Raw genomic sequence first — 17,317 nt, 5'->3', positions numbered from 1 at the left:
GTGAAATGGCAACCTTTCTGTGAGGTAACAGCTTTGATTTTGTGGGGGTGGTTATAACTAGGGGTTGAGGTGTTAATGCAAAGAAATCCTCCATTTCAGATGGTTGATATGTACTCAGTAGTTTGAAAGAGAAGAGTTGATTTTTGGACCACAAGGTGGGTGGGGGAGAAAAAGGTAATCAGGCAAAAATGGATGAGATGCAGATATCAGCCGTGACACTGAATGGTGCAGCAGGCTTGAAGGGTTAAAAAAACCTGCTTGTCCCTTTTGTTGTGACCCAATCAGGTTCCTACACAGCCATGCAATGTTGATGAAACGCTTCCTGAACAACAACAGTTTCATATTTGATCTCCTTGGTGACAGATAAAGAGTCAGTATATCTTAGGTGATAGCATACTTGTTTTGAAATCATGCTTAAATGTGTAATTCATACATTCATTTCTATTTAGTTCTGAGGAAGTGTTAAGATAATTATGAATTACCCGCCTTTAATTATGGACACCAAACAGTTCAGAGGGGATACAAATGTTAAAATGAATCAAACATAAAGTAAGACAACCATGGCACTCTCCTACAACTTCCACACGTTTCCTGATGGAGCTTAATGGATAAGATAGTAAGACCTGTATTTCCACTCTTCAGCGAAGGGTGACCATGTTAAATTTCTCCACCATTCAAAATGGATATTAATGCAGTATTACATATCTGTACTAATCTCTCATAAATCAATTTTCTTAAAATTCAAACTAGCTCAAATAATTGTTATTTCTGGAGTGTAGTGCAATTTAAATATAAAAGATCTAACTACTGCCATATTAGAAAGTTAATAGTTTTACCGTCATTATGGATTCAGTGGTCCGTCTGTCAAGAGATTTTGCACGCCGAAGAGGTGGGACAACAGATGAACGAAAACGTTGCTCTCTGATAGATGCTTTTTTAATTTCCTATAGTGGAAAGAATACAAATTAAAATGAAATGTGGCTTTAATCGACACGTTTTCATAATTAGAAAAATAAATCTATCACATTTGATAAGACATTTTTGATGCAGTAAAGAACACCAGGAAACACTGGAAACATTCAACGTCTGGAAAGAGAAACAGATGTAATGTTTTAGGTCAAAGACTATGAGACAAAACTGATATCCTGATGAATTGTCTTTGGCCAGATATGAAAAGTGCTGAGTGACCTGCTAACAGTTTATAGTTCCAGCATTTTGATTTTCATTTGATATGCAAGTTGTTCTGAACATTTTAAAGCCCAGAACATATAACAGTGAGATAATATTCATCATCCTACAAAACGTAATTCACATATTCACTTCAGATTTACTGTCATCTTGAGGGACCCGGTACATTCCACCAGGTGGCGCTTTAAGCGATGGCAGCCTCGCCAACGGTCTGTCTGTCTTTTCGTCTTTTTTGTTATTTTTAGTGTAAAAGTATGTGTTAATGTTCTCTGGTTTGTTTTGTGTGTGGGGGGGGACTTTTTTTCAGTCTCTTACCTTGCCGGAGATGCGATTTTTTTTCCGGATCGTATCTCCAGTCGCTCTGTGGCCTAACATCATGGAGCTGGTGGCCTTGCTCCAGACTGACTTTGACTTACCGTCAGAGCCTGCGATCCCTTGCCTGGGATCGACGCTCCAACCACGGCCTGCGGATTTCAACATTGAGGAGCTCGCAGTCTCGGGTAGAGACTGATGTTGGGAAGCTCCAGGCCTCAAGAGGTTCGACTAGCACCGACTAGGGAGTCCAATTGCGCGGTGCAGGGAGCTGAGGTCCCCCCGATGCGGGAGCTTGATCGCCCCGACAATGGAAGGTTCGAGTGCCCCGACCGCGGGAGAACAAAAAAGGGAAGAGGGTGAACTTTTTTTGCCTTCCATCAGTGAGGAATTTGGGGGAGTTTCTGTGGTGTATGTTCATGTTAAAATTTTATTTGGGTGTCTTGTTGCTCTTTATTGGTATGACAGTATGGCAAATCAAATTCCTCATATGTTGCAAAACATGCTTGGCTAATAAATTATATGATTATGATGATTAATGCAGTCAAAGAAAGCCCATCAACATCTCCACTTCCTTGGAAGATTGAATCAACTAATGTATGTCAACAAATACTCTCTTGAACTTCTACAGATGTAGAAAGCGTATTCTAGGGAGCATATTGGCTGGTTGCATCACGTCCTAGTTCAGCAACTCTAACACCCAGGAACAAAGAAGATTGCAAAAAGTGATTAACAAAGCGTAGTCTATCATGGATACTGACCTTCCTACCATCGAAGGGATCAACAGGAGTCACTGCCTCAAAAAGGGATGGGGGAGTGGGGATGAGGGGAGGGAGTGGGGTTGGGGGGAGGGGAGGGGTGGGGGTGGAGGGGGGAGTGGGGGTGGAGGGGGGAGTGGGGGTGGAGGGGGGAGTGGGGGTGGAGAGGGGTGGAGGGGGGAGTGGGGGTGGAGGGGGGGAGTGGCGGTAAGGGAGGGGGAGGGGAGGGTGGGGGTGAGGGGTGGGAGGGGGAAGAGGGAGTGGGGAGGGGAGGGTGCTGGGGGAGTGGGGGGGAGTAGGGGTGAGGGGAGGGGGAGTGGGGGTTGGGGGGAGTGGGAATGGGGGGAGGAGTGGGGGTGGGGGAGAGGAGGGGGGAGTAATGTGGAGGGGAGGGGGAAGGGGGGGTAGGGGGGTAGTGGAGGGGAGAAGGAGTGGGGGAGGGGAAATTGCTAGACCAATGCAGGAGAGGCTTTGGGTCCACGGCTCGCTCTGGCTGCAGCAATGGCGGCAAGGGGCCGACGTGAGTGGCACCCTCTCCCCTTCCCTGTTCCCCCCCTTCGCCCGCCCACGACCCCGTGGGGCACTCTCTTCCCGGCAACAGGCTTAGTCAGTTGGAGAGGGTTGCCGGGCCCGCAGGATCATCAGTTGGGGAGGGTTGCCCCAGGGGAGGCCCGCAGGAGGAATTTGGACCCAATGGGTCCACCTCCATCTCGTATGACAATAAAACACACGACTCTTGAATATGGAAGATGTCGGCACTGGGCCTGTATTCGCTGAAGTTTAGAAGAATGAGGGGGACCACATTGAAACATACAGAATAGTGAAAGGCTTAGATAGAGTGGATGTGGAGAGATATTTCCACTAGTGGGAGAATGTAGGACTAGAGGTCATAGCCTCAAAATTATAGGACGTTCTTTTAGGAAGGAGATGACGAGAAATTTATTTGGTCAGAGGGTGTTGAATCTGTGCAATTCTTTGCCACAGAAGGCTGGGAAGGCCAAGTCAGTGGATATTTTTAAGGAAGAGGTAGAAAGATTCTTGATTAGTACAGGTGTCCGAGGTTATGGGGCAGGAGAATGGGGTTAGGAGGGAGAGATAGATCAGCCATGATTGAATGGCGGAGTAGACTTGATGATCCGAATGGACTAATTCTATTCTTATCACTTATGACCATATGACCCAAGAAGTTATCTCGAAAGGGCGGCACGGTAGCGCAGCGGTAGAGTTGCTGCTTTACAGCGAATGCAGCGCCGGAGACTCAGGTTCGATCCTGACTACGGGTGCTGCACTGTAAGGAGTTTGTACGTTCTCCCCGTGACCTGCGTGGGTTTTCTCCGAGATCTTCGGTTTCCTCCCACACTCCAAAGACGTACAGGTATGTAGGTTAATTGGCTGGGTAAATGTAAAAAAAAAATTTTTTTTAATTGTCCCTAGTGGGTGTAGGATAATGTTAATGTACTGGGATCACTGGGCGGCACGGACTTGGAGGGCCGAAAAGGCCTGTTTCCGGCTGTATATATATGATGATGATGATGAGGTAACTGAGCTCCCATGCTGCTGCTTGCAATGCTCTAATCTGGCCTGCTCATTAAAATGGTAGGCTAGGAACATGGGGCAGAAATCCTAAGTGAGAACCTAGCAGTGTATATTAACCTTCATCGACATAGATTAAAAATAATATTCCAAAGTAAATAATTAAGGTTGGTGAAGCACAGGTACCAAGTATAATGGGAATACGATGCTGTGGTTATGAGACTCGGATCAGATTTCCAGCATTATACATTAAATATCCTTGAATAAAAAGTTTCAGAAAAGGGAACCAAATAAAGAAGAAACAGCAGTATTAATTAAAGATGATATAAGAGTGCTGCAGAGAAAGGATATTGCCTAGGCAGAATCTATAGATCTAAACAAATGGCAAAATGAAAATTTACAGCTGGTATTCTGTAGGTTATCAAATGGGAGATATCAAGGAGCAAACATGCAGATAAATTACACAGTGCAATGGAATGGCAATGGTTTTAAGAACAAGAACAGAAGAAAATAACAGGAATAGGCCACCTGACCTCCCAAGCCTGCCCACCATGCAATATTATTTGTCCCAGGCTTCAATTACTTTTCTACCACTAAAAAACAAAGTAGAGAGCATCCTGTCCGGCAACATTACAGTCTAGTTTGGGAACAGCTCTGCCCAGGACAGGATGGCCCTGCAGAGAGTAGTGCGTTCGGCAGAACGCACCATGGGAACTACACTCGCCCCCCTGCAGGATCTATACATCAGGAGGTGCAGATCTAGAGCAAGCAAGATTATGAGGGACCCCTGTCACCCCAGCAACGGACTGTTCCAGATGCTACGGTCAGGCAAACGCCTCCGCTGTCACGCTGTGAAAACGGAGAGGATGAGACGGAGTTTCTTCCCACAGGCCATCAGGACTGTTAACTTTTATAACTCCAGGGACTAAATTTTGTCTTCTCTGTATTAACTTTATTTATATGCTGTAACTGTCATTCTTTTTTGTGCACAATCCACAGGCATTGCCACTTTCATTTCACTGCACATCGTGTATGTGCATGTGACAAATAAACTTGACTTGACTTGACTTGACTAATAAGGAAGGGAGTGAAATGTGGAATCTGAGGGAGAGGGTGGAAGAAAATGGGGAGGAGAAAAATAGAGGTATAGTAAGGGGGAATTGCTTTTCTATGCCAGTTTTCCATATCACTCAATTCCCCGACCTTACAAAAAATTATCTACTTCCGCTTTACAAACAGTTAAAGTAATCTAGCCTCCATAACCCTGCAGGATACAGGATGGTAGGAGATTCACTATTAGTTAGAGATAAAATTCAAAGGACCTGTATTTGTTCTCCACCTTATCTTGTAACTAGACTCACTTGTTTAATAGTCTTGCACCAGTGGAAATATCTCAGCATTTACTCTGACATGCCCCCTTAGATCTTGTGTTTCAACAAGATCATCCCACATTCTTTTACGTTATGCAGATCCATCTTCTTTAACTTTTCATGATAAACCAATCCTCTCTTCCTAGGAATTAGCACAGAAAATCTCTTCTGGACATCTTCCAAAATTATAAACACTATTCCAAGTGCAGCCTCAACAACATTCTGTGCAATTGTAACAATATTTCTCCATTTCTAAATTCCAACCCCCTTGCAATAAACGCCCATCAATCTGAAGAAGGGTCTCGACCCGAAACGTCACCCATTCCTTCTCTCTGGAGATGCTGCCTGACCCACTGAGTTACTCCAGCATTTTGTATCTACCTTCGATTTAAACCAACATATGCAGTTTTCTTTCCTACACAACTTGCCTTCCAAGCTACTTGCTTTATCTGCCACCTAACGTTTTCTGACTCATGTAATAAGAACCAGATCACCTTGCATTCTATTCATTTGCAATCTCTTTTCAAATAATTAGTTAGTCTTTCGATTCCTCGAATGAAAGTGTATTACCTTACACTTTCCCACATCATACTCTATTTGCCAAGTTTACACTAATTACTTATCCTATCTATATCCTATCACTCAGTCCAAATATCCTCAGTAGGATGCCCTCCCAACAATTTATGTGAAACTTGAATGCCTTGCACTCCAACCTCTCCTCCAAGACATAAAAATAGAGAATAATTGAAGACAGAACCGATCTTTGAAACATCCCACCAGTTATAACGACACTAAGTGCTGGAGTAACTCAGCATGTCAGGCAGCATCTTTGGAGAACATGTTTCAGATCCTTACCCGAAATGTCACCTATCCACGTTCTCCAGAGATGCTATCTGACCTGCTGAGTTACTCTAGCACTTTGTGTCTTTTTGTAAACCAGCATCTGCAGTTCCTTGTTTCTACATCCCACTAATAATGGTGTTCCAGACAGTAAAAGACATTCATTCCATCTCTCTGCCTGCTACGTGATAACCAGTCTTCGATCCATGCTAACACAATTCCCCTAATGTTGAGAGCTTTTTTTGGTCAGAGAAAAGTTTTTCTTATGTGTTCAGGAAAATATTTAGGGCTGTTTCTGCTGAATGGGGTGGGTCAAATGCCCAAGCTTTGTTAGGGGACCATTTGAGATAGTGATTATAAGATTTAGGTTAGCATTAGAGAAAAAGTAGAAAAAAAATCTGGCCCAAGTAAATTGTAACAAGAGGTTGACAAGCAAAACTGTAATAGGGCTATCTTTAAGGACGAGATGATTCAAGTATTTCATATTTATTTCATATTTCAGATACAGCGCGGAAACAGGCCTTTTCGGCCCACCAAGTCCGCGCCGCCCAGCGATCCCCGCACACTAACACTATTAACACTATCCTACACACACTAGGGACAACTTTTTTTTTTTTTTTACATTTTACCCAGTCAATTAACCTACATACCTGTACGTCAAGTACAGTTGAGACACATTCTTAGGAGGGATAATGAAAAAAATAAACCCATCCAGAGTCCCCAGCCTGTCAAAATGATAGAGGTAGATTATGTTAAAAAAGGGCTGCTTGTGACATGCAAGTGTGAAAAATTGCTGTTGCTAAAATTCTGAAATAGAGACAAGTATTTGCTATTAACAGCCAGTAGGTCAGTCAACATCTGTGGAAACAGAAACTGTTAAGAAGTAGAAGAACAAGTGTTGCAATTCCTGCAGATGCTTGTAAAAAAAATTGGGAGAGATCAAAGAGCTGACAAAAGAGCAGTGAAGGAAACCCCAAATCGGAATTCAAAACGGGAATGGAAGATGAATTTGTTAGTGGATCCTTGCTGAAGATGATGGAAGTTGTAAAGGATGATCCATTGACTGCCGAGGCTGGAGGGATATAAAGTGAGGACTGAAGAGTTCTATTCAATATCTGCCTAGGAGGGGAGGGTTAAGAACAGAGGTGCAGGAAATAGATGACATGCAATAAACTGTGGTAGAGGGGAAAGCATTGTTCAGGAAGGAAGGCATCTCAGAGGCATCTGAGTGGAAACTGTTATAATCTGAGTGGATGCAATGGAAATGGAGGAACTGCGTAAAATTAAGTGATATTCTTAAATGGAATATTTAAGATGGATGTATAACTGAAATCACTTTGTGGGTCTGTGGGCTTGTAATGCATAAAGACAGATCCAGAAGAGAAAGAAATAGATTAACTATTTGCGTCCATGACAAGCGTTAAGTACCAAAAGGAACCATGCTGATTATAAAAGAATAAGGACCAGATGGGATGTATCCCGATTTTTTAATGAAAAAAGGGAGGAAATTGCAGGGTTACCGACCACAATTTTTCAATGCTTTTTGGAAATATGGAATGCGCCAGGGAACTGGGGTGCCGCAAATGTTATTCTCTGGTTCAAAAAAAGGGAGCAAGATATGCGACTGCAGTCAGTTCCACTTCATCAATGGAAAAGCTCTTACAAATATTGATTTGGAGACAAGATTAATAGTCTCCTGGAAGAAATGGATTGATTCAAGCAAGCCAACATGGTTTTTTAAAGATCATCATGTTTAACTAATTTGATAGCCTTTTTTTGATGAGTTAACAGATAATATTAATGAAGATGACACAATGTACATGATCGACCAGGAGGCTTTTCAGAAGGTGCTGCGTTACATTTTACAAGTTGAAGTATGTGGTGCAAAATAGACTTTGGTGACATAGATTCAAAACTAGCTCCGTAACAGATAAAACCGGATCATGGTTCTTTTTCAAACTGGAAGAAGGTGCATGATGGCATTTTGTTTAGATAAGTTTTGGGGCTATTGCATTTTATTTTGTTGGAAATGCAAGTCACAAATTTCAGATTTGTGGGTGACAAAAACATTGACATTATTCTGAAGTGCTAAGAGGATAGTGATAGATTGCAGCTGTTATAAAGAGGCATGGCCATTTTAACTTTAATGCCGTAAAATGTGAAGTGATGCAATCTGGCAAGTTGAATGAAAAGCAATGTAAAGTCCAAAGAACGGTCCCAACCCAAAACGTCACCTATCCATGTTCTCCAGGGATGCTGCATGACCTGCTGTGTTACACTAACATGTGTTTTTTTAAAATAAATTATACAGTTCTAAGAAGAATGCTGGCACAAATAAATCAGAATTGTGTGCATAAATCATGAAAGCAACAGTGTGGGTTTAGAATGCAGTTAATATGCCCGATACAATTAAGAGAGGGATAGTATATAATATTCCACTAGCCCCCAGAGCTCTATGTATATATGATTCCACTAGCCTCCAGAGCTCTATGTAACTCTCTCTAAATTCATCCAGTGATTTGGCCTCCACTGCCCTCTGTAGCAGATAATTCCACAAATTCACATCTCTCTGGGTGAAAAAGTTCCTTCTCACCTCACTTTTAAATGGCCTCCCCTTTATTCTATGACTGTGGCCCCTGGTTCTGGACTCCCCCAACATTGGGAGCATTTTTCCTGCATCTAGCTTGTCCAGTCCTTTTCTAATTTTATATGTCTCTATAAGATCCCCTCTCATCCTTCTAAACTCCAGTGAATACAAGCCTCGTCTTTTCAATCTTTCCTCATGACCATCTTGCCATCCCAGGGATCAATCTCATGAACCTACGCTGCACTGCCTCAATTACAACTATCAGGAAGGCTGGACGGACACTTCATCACCTGCTCTTTGGAAAATCTGACCACCTGGCTGCGTTTTTTCTTGCGTATGTGTGACATGAAAAATGTGACATGAGAAGGAGAATTATGAAGTGCTGGTCAGGAAAGGCAAAAGAGCAGTTATGGGACTTGTTGGAATTAGTGGACTGAGCCATGTTCAAGGTTTCACCTAAACACACCACTGTTGTCATCAACTTCAAAGAAATGTGTGGACATGCATGTAGGTACAAAAATATTCCAAGTCTTCCCAAACTGTAAGCCCTGGGTGAACCAGGAAAACTGTAACCTGCTAAGGGCTAGATTTGTGGTGTACAAGAAATATAAGAAATCTAGGTATAACTTCCTTTAGGCCACTACCAGAGCAAAGAGACAATTTCAGACAAAGCTGGAGTCACATATGGATGCTCAACAGCTGTGGCAGGGTTTGCACTCAATCACCTCCTACAAGTGGCAACAACACATCATTCCAGGTGAGCTTGATGTATTTAATAAAGGCTATGAAAGGGAGAACAATGATGCGTCTACACAAGTCCCAACAGGTCCTCACGGTCCTGTCATTGAATTGGCAGAGGCTGACATCAGAACATCCTTCAAGTGGGTGAAACCATGCAATGTGCCTAGCTCAGACAGCATGCCTGGCCCAGGGCTAATGACCCTTGCGGGTCAACTGGTTGGAATATTGAAGGACATCTTCAACTTCTCGCATCTGCGGTATGAAGCTCCCAACTGCATGAACAAGACATTTTTTGTACTGTTGATCGTGGGCAGCATATTGACCTGCCTCAATGACTACCGTCTGGTAGCACTTGCAGGCCAGTTCATTGGCTATATTTAAGAGGGAGTTAGATGTGGCCCTTGTGGCTAAAGGGATCAGGGGGTATGGAGGGAAGGCAGGTACAGGATACTGAATTGGATGATCAGCCATGATCATATTGAATGGTGGTGCAGGCTCGAAGGGCCGAATGGCCTACTCCTGCACCTATTTTCTATGTTTCTATGCATCTACCAAAAAGATGTGCTTCGAGAACTTAGTTAAGCCACAAATCAACTTCTATCTCAGAAATGACCTGGATCTACTTCAAATTGCCTATTGCCACAACAGGTCAAATACAGCTGCAAAGCCTCAAGAAAGCAGTATCTATCCACAAGGATCCTCACCATTCAGATCATGCCCTCAGCTGCTACTGTCGGGCAAGAGGTTCAGAAGCCTGAAGTCCCACACCACCAAGCTGCCACACCACTAAGTCCCACACCAATGGAACAATTACAATGATATAACTATCAGATTCTTGAACCAACGTGCACAATGCTAAATCTACCTCAGCAATGCAATACTACGGACCTTGGACTACCATGCACCTGTTTTCTAATTTATTTTTGAAGAGTTTTTGTTTTTGCAGTATTCATCTTTTCACTGTTTTGCAGAATTTGTAATTTGTGTATGATTTATGCTTTAGTGTGTGTCTGAGGTTATGTGCCCGTGATTCTGACCACAAGCAAGATTTTCATTGTATCTGTACCTCACCTTAATTTATATATGTCAGTAAACTTGACTTGAACAGGACAGGTGAAACTTAATTGCTCTGGTACTGAGTTGATTAGGACATGATGGGCTGAACGGCCTTTTTGTGTACTATAACAATCCTATGATTCCCACGAAATAAATATTTTTCTTTTAATTTCTATTTTAAGTGAACTTCTATTTTAAGTGAACTTTTAAGTGATTTGAATAGGGATGAGAAAGTAATCTCTTGTGCGTTTACCATTATTTCAACAATGGGTTAAGAGTTTGTATACAATTCAGCAGGCAGAAATAAAGAGCATGTTAATGAAATCCAGATGCATTGAACCCCAGGGCATGAAGCAATGTCCTAAAATGTGATGTTTTTTTGATCAAATACAGCTACAGATGATATTAACAGTTAAAAAATCTAATTATTGGCCAAGATTATTTACAGCAAAATATTATTGCAAAAAAAATCTTTCATAACTCAATTCAAATGAATTGCCTTAATAGCTATTTATTTTTGCCTGCAGGGAGCATACAACCAAAATATTTTTAGATATGTGGAATTACAACAAAGACTTTCTAATACCAAGCTGAAATACCATAAAATTATCCATTATGCAGCACAGGAGACAGCCATTCAACATATCATGATTATACTCTATCTTTGTCAGAGCAATCCAATTAACCTTATTTCATTTGTTCTTTCCCACAGCCCTATACATTTTCCTTTCCAATATTTATTAAATGTGCCACTAAATGGCAATCATGAATCTGCTTCTAAAATCCTTTTAAGATGCATTTCTTTAGGTTATCTCTGATTCTCTGATTCTCTGATTCCTTTTTCCTTCACCCTTAAATCTCCTGCCATTGGAAATAGTTCCTTCCTCTTTACTCTATCAAATATACTCTACCGTTAGAAGAATAACCTTCTGCTTCTCAATGGGAGGTTATTCTTCTTAAAGTAGAGTATATTCACTTTTTGGGGCTCAGTTAGCATGAAATTGAAAATGTACTTTTGGACACTCTTACCAAGTCTACTAATAATTTTTAAAAGAACCTTTCCTCTACGAAAATATATTTAAAATATTTTTAACAAAATACACATTTTTAGCAGCAAAAATAACTCAATGGGGTGACAAATTTGGGTTGCCGTGTGCAGTTTTATGTAACACGAGCATAATGTTTTCTACAATGATTGCCTACATTGCATATAGCTTGCAATGAAGTTACTATATTACTTATAGCTAATGACTTGGAACTTATGAGCTTTAAGTTGATTGACAGCAATACTGTCACACAAATGTTTAAGATAAAGCAGTGTTTTATTTCTAGGGCGGCACGGTAGCGCAGCGGTAGAGTTGCTGCTTTACAGCGAATGCAGCGCCGGAGACTCAGGTTCGATCCTGACTACGGGTGCTGCACTGTAAGGAGTTTGTACGTTCTCCCCGTGACCTGCGTGGGTTTTCTCCGAGATCTTCGGTTTCCTCCCACACTCCAAAGACTTACAGGTATGTAGGTTAATTGGCTGGGTAAATGTAAAAATTGTCCCTAGTGGGTGTAGGATAGTGTTAATGTACGGGGATCGCTGGGCGGCACGGACTTGGTGGGCCGAAATGGCCTGTTTCCGGCTGTATATATATGATATGATATGATATTGTAACCAAGCCATTAACTTGCAAGAAGTTCTAAGGGTAATGCAAAATAAATTTACAAAAAAGATTAGAGGTGAGACACTTTGCTTATATGGATAGACTGGAGAAGCTTGGTTTGTTCTTGAAACAAAGATGGTTGATATGATAGAAATAATCAAAATCATGAAGGGTCGAGTCAGGACTGATAGCGACGAACTGTTCCTTTTGTAAAGAATCAAAATAGTTAAGAAGCAAAGTATTTTGATTTAAGGTGATTGCCAAACCAACCCAAAGAACTTGCACTCAACTATAGAACACTAAGTGCTGCAGTAATTCTGAGGGTTAGGCAGCATCTGTGGAGGACATGGACAGGCGATGCTTTGAGTCGAGACCCAAAACATTGCCTATTTATGTCCTCCAGAAATGCTGCCTGACCCACTGAGCTACTCCAACACTTTGAGTATTGCACTAGATTCCAGCATCGGTAGTTCCTTGCGTCTCTACTTATATTCAACATGTGGCTAAGGAGTACAGAGAACATTTGAGGATGTTGCCAGGACTTGATTGCCTGACCTATAGGGAGAGGTTAGGCAGACTAGGACTTTCTTCCTCAGAGCGCAGGTGGATGAGGAGTGATCTTATAGAGGTGTACAAGATCATGAAAGGGATAGATAGGGTAGCTACACAGAGTGGGGGAATCAATAACTAGAGGTCATAGCTTTAAGGTGAGAGGGGAAAGATTTAATTGGAACCCGAGGACCAACTTTTTCCACACACTTGGCTGGGGGTAAATGGAATGGACTGCCAGAAGGGGTGGTTGATGCAGGTACTATAACAACATTTAAAAAATATTTGGACAGCTACATGGATAGGAAAGGTTTACAGGGATATGGGGCAAATGCAGGCAGGTGGGACTAGTGTAGATGGCGCACCTTGGTCAGCATGGGCAAGTTGGGCTGAAGGTCACAATACCTAGGTAGTATATAGAAGGATTCAATTACACCATTCAGAAGGTAGCTAGATGTGTTAAAATAAAGTTCATGGAAAGGCGGCAGAGGATTGAGCTTGTTGGGTTGCTTTTGCATAGAGCTGGCAGAGATTTGCTGACTGAACCTCTTTTGTGCTGTGTGCATTAATCACAGAGTTCTCCAGCACGGAAACAACCCCTTGGCTCAACTAGTCCTGCTGACCAAGCTGTCTAACCAAACTACTCCCACCTGCCAGCACTTCCCCATATTCCTCCCAATCCATGCGCCGTCTAATTGTCTTTAGTAGCCATTGTAGAAATTGCCACTAAATGTATAGGGAGTGGATGATAAAATGGAATAACATAGAACCAGTTTGAATGAGTGATTGATGGTCGGCATGTGCTGGGTGGGCCGAATCTCCAAACTAAATCTCATGATTGCACCTGCCTCTGCCACTTCCTCTGGCAGCTTGTTCCATGTACACACCATCCTGTATGATAATACAAAATACTAAACAATGTAAGTGACAAACTATTATTGCACTTTATGTCCATATCCTGCACAAAATACACAAGCAGGATTGCACTGCAGACCCATTCTTTCAGCCTATTGCCCCACCAGTCTGAAGAAGGGTCTCGACCTGAAACGTCACCCATTCCTACTCTCCTGAGAGGCTGCCTGACCTGCTGAGTTACTCCAGCATTTTGTGAATAAACCCCACCAAACAGTGATTCACTTGCACTTCTTCCAAAGTAGTGTGTTGCACTCAATGTGGTCTCCTCCACATTGAAGAAACCAAATGCAGATTTGATAACTGCTTTGCAGAACATCTGTGTTCAGTCTAAAGGGGCCGACATATCTGACCTACAATATCAGGTCACTTGAATCTGTAATCATCCTTCTGTGAAGGATGTGCTGGTGTTGGAAGGTGTCCAGAGATGTTTACGAAAATAATCCCGGGGATGATTGGGTTAATGTATGATGAGTGTTTGACTCAACGTTTGGGCCTGTACTTGAAGGATTTGAAGAATTGTTTAGAAGGATGAGGGGGAATCACATTGAAATGTATCGAAAAAATGAAAGGACTGGATAGAGTGGATGCAGGGGATGTTTCCACAAGTGGGAGCATCTTGTACCAGATGGCACAGCCTCAGAATAAAAGGACATACCTTTAGAAAGGTGATGAGGAGGAATTTCTTCAGCCAGAGAGTGGTGAATCTGTGGAATTCGTTGCCAGACGGCTATGAAGGCCAAGTCAGTGTGCATTTTTGAAGTGAAGATCAATAGGTTCTTGATTAGTAAGAGTATAAAAGGTTATGGAGTTAAAGCAGGAGAATGGGGTTGAAAGGGAAAGATAGATCAGCCATGATTGAATTGCAGAGCAGACTCAATAGCCTAATTCTGCTCCTTTGTCTTATGAACTTATGTCCACCTTTCACTGGACATAATTTCAGGTTATGTTCTGGAAATCGTTGTCACTGTCCACTAATCTCTTGAAAATCCACTGAGAAAAAGTCACAATTTTGAGGTACAATCTTAATTGCAATACTTCAAAGCTATTTGTTTAGTTTAATATTCATGTAATTGTGGGGAGAACGTGAGAATGGAAGGGGAGTGAGACGGAGAGAGTGGTGGGCAGAAACAGAGAAGCGATTGGAAAGAGGAAGGAAAGTATGGGAGGGAGAGAGAGAGAGCAAGAGTGATGGCAAGAGCTAAAAACATACCTCCATCTCACCCACATTTGGAAAATGTAATTTTTTTTCCCTATCCTTCCACTCCACTGTTGTATCAGCCTGATTCAACCCAGCAATGTAGAAACACATCAGGGATTAATTTTAATTGTTGTTCAGGGCATGAAACAGAAAAGATAATTAGCTCTCCAGTTTTCTTTTAAAATAAGTTAATGAGAAAGAAAATTTGACATACTTTGTGTGTTTTCAATGTCATCATCAGGTATTTTAAACTGCCGGTAAATATTTAAGATATTCCTTCATTCATTGTAAGCAAGATTATTCCATTTATTGTAAGATGCATACGAAGATTACTTATATATTTACAAATGGCATCACTGTACAACTTACATCGCTTTGTTGGATTTGTCTTGTTTCACTTCTTCCTAGTCGTGAAGCGCTGTGAGCAGTTGCATCAGTCTCCATTTGATCAGCATCCAGTTCGAGAGCTTCAAATTTCTCTATTACGGTGGAGCGCCTGCACAATCAGATTAGAAAAATCTAAGTTCAAATTCAAAAATGTCTCCAAGAATACTCCCTTTTCTCTCCCTACACTCCCAATCAGGCAACATAAAACATGCAACAATTGTAAATATTCCGGACTGATTTAAACCAGGCACATTCTCACTTCCAAAGGTGATGCCTACTTGCTGATAAATTCCTTAATTTTCTGTTTTTAATTAGCTGCTCTACTATAGGTTTCCTCAATAGCAAGTGGGTGATAGAAGAACAGATATGTAGACAGATTACCGAAAGATGCTAAAACAACAGGGTTATATTAGTGGGCGACTTTAACTTCCCCAATATTGACTGGGACTTGTTCAATGCTAAAGGCTTAGACAGGGCAGAATGTGAAATGTGTATCCAAGAGGGTTCCTTGAAACAATATGTGGATAGTACAACCCAAAAAGGGAACACACTAGCGCTGGGAAATGAGCCATGCCAGGTGACTAGTGTTTCAGTGGGAGAGAATTTTCCAACTCCATAAGTTTCAAGATGGTTTTGAATAAGGAGAAGGCTTGACCTTCAAGGAGGTTTGGAAATTAGAGTAAGGCTAACTACAATGTTATTAGGTAGTAGCTCTGGAGGGTACACTGGGAGCAGATAGTATTGGTTAAGTTCACATCTAACATGTGCGAGTCTTTAAAGGCCAGTTGATTGAAGTTCAGAACAGCACGTTCCAGTAACAGGGAAGGATATGGGTGGCAAGGTAAGGGAACCTTGGATGATCAAACAGATAAAACGGTGATCGAAAGAAAAAGGAAGCACATGTTACCTTTAAAAGCATGGAATCAGATAGGTCCTTTGAGGAACAGAAAGCAAGGCAGAAAGAACTCAAGCGGGTGATTAGAAGAGCTAAAAGGAGCAAAAAAACGGCTTTGGGGAATTGAAAATCCCACGGTTCTTATACCTACAACAAAAGCAAAGGAGTATAACCAGGGACAAGGTAGAATTGCTCAAGGATAACAAAGGGAATCTGTGCTTGGTGTCTGAGGATGTATGTGTGGGATAAATGAGCACTTTTTTCACCAAGGTGAAGGACATTGAGATCAGTGTGGAGAATACTAATATGCAAGGGCAGTTTGAGATTAAGAAGGAGGAAACAATGACGATAAATCCCCAGGATCTGATGGAATCTATCCCAGGTTATTGAGAGGCGCAAATGAGATTGCAGGACCCTTGACGAAGATCTTTGCCGCTTCTCTGACCACAGTGAAGGTCCAAGAGGACTGGAGGGTAGTGGTAACGTTGAAATGATTGGTAATGTTAAAATGATAGATAACATGTACACTTACAATGGTTACTCAGAATTAAAGTAAAAGATTAGTCAATATCAATGTTCTTCAATGCACGGCTTTACTGGCTGCTCCAGAAGGTTATAATGGATGGTGGAAAGCATGGGTAAATACAGTGCCCTCCATAATGTTTGGGACAAAGACCCATCATTTATTTATTTGCCTCTGTACTCCACAATTTGAGATTGTAATAGAAAAAAATCACATGTGGTTAAAGTGCACAGTCAGATTTTAATAAAGGCCATTTTTATACATTTTGGTTTCACCATGTAGAGATTAAAGCAGTGTTTATACATAGTCCCCCCATTTCAGGGCACCATAATGTTTAGGACACAGCAATGTCATGTGAATGAAAGTAGTCAGGTTTAGTATTTTGTTGCATATTCTTTGCATGAAATGACTGCTTGAAGTCTGCAATTCATGGACATCACCAGTTGCTGCGTGTCTTCTTTGATGATACTCTGCCAGGCCTGCATTGCAGCTATCTTGAGCTTATGCTTGTTTTGGGGGCTAGTCCCTTTCAGTTTTCTCTTCAGCATATAAAAGGCATACTCAATTGGGTTTAGATCGGATTATAGAGAGAATTCTTCTGTCATCAGCTGTGGAGGTCTTCCTTGGCCTGCCAGTCCCTTTGCGATTCGTAAGCCCACCAGTGCTCTCTTTCTTCTTAATGATGTTTCAAACAGTTGATTTTGGTAAGCCTAAGGTTTGGCTGATGTGTCTAACAGCTTTATTTTTATTTCTCAGTCTCATAATAGCTTGTTTGACTTTCATTGGCACAACTTTGGTCCTCATTATTGGGAATGG

The 17,317-nt window shown here is 41.7% G+C and overlaps 1 protein-coding gene across 1 annotated transcript in view; it reads right to left on the bottom strand.

Moving 5' to 3' along the window:
* The window catches only part of LOC144591176 (uncharacterized), a gene marked incomplete at its 3' end in the record, with an annotated part of 65,289 nt that extends 50,101 nt beyond the window's left edge, over window positions 1–15,188 (bottom strand). Inside the window, exons 1-3 of the mRNA XM_078395466.1 lie at window positions 15,066–15,188; window positions 14,709–14,777; window positions 837–944 (exon numbers count right to left, since the gene is read on the bottom strand). Of these exons, the coding sequence (XP_078251592.1) occupies window positions 837–944; window positions 14,709–14,777; window positions 15,066–15,140 (252 nt within the window). The remainder of the gene's footprint in view (window positions 1–836; window positions 945–14,708; window positions 14,778–15,065) is intronic.
* Window positions 15,189–17,317: the final 2,129 nt, after the last annotated feature.

Source organism: Rhinoraja longicauda, unplaced genomic scaffold (genome assembly GCF_053455715.1).
Source record: "Rhinoraja longicauda isolate Sanriku21f unplaced genomic scaffold, sRhiLon1.1 Scf000634, whole genome shotgun sequence".
Classification (NCBI taxonomy): domain Eukaryota; kingdom Metazoa; phylum Chordata; class Chondrichthyes; order Rajiformes; family Arhynchobatidae; genus Rhinoraja; species Rhinoraja longicauda.
Note: the sequence above shows the minus strand (reverse complement) of the source record. Positions and strands in the feature narration are given on the sequence as shown.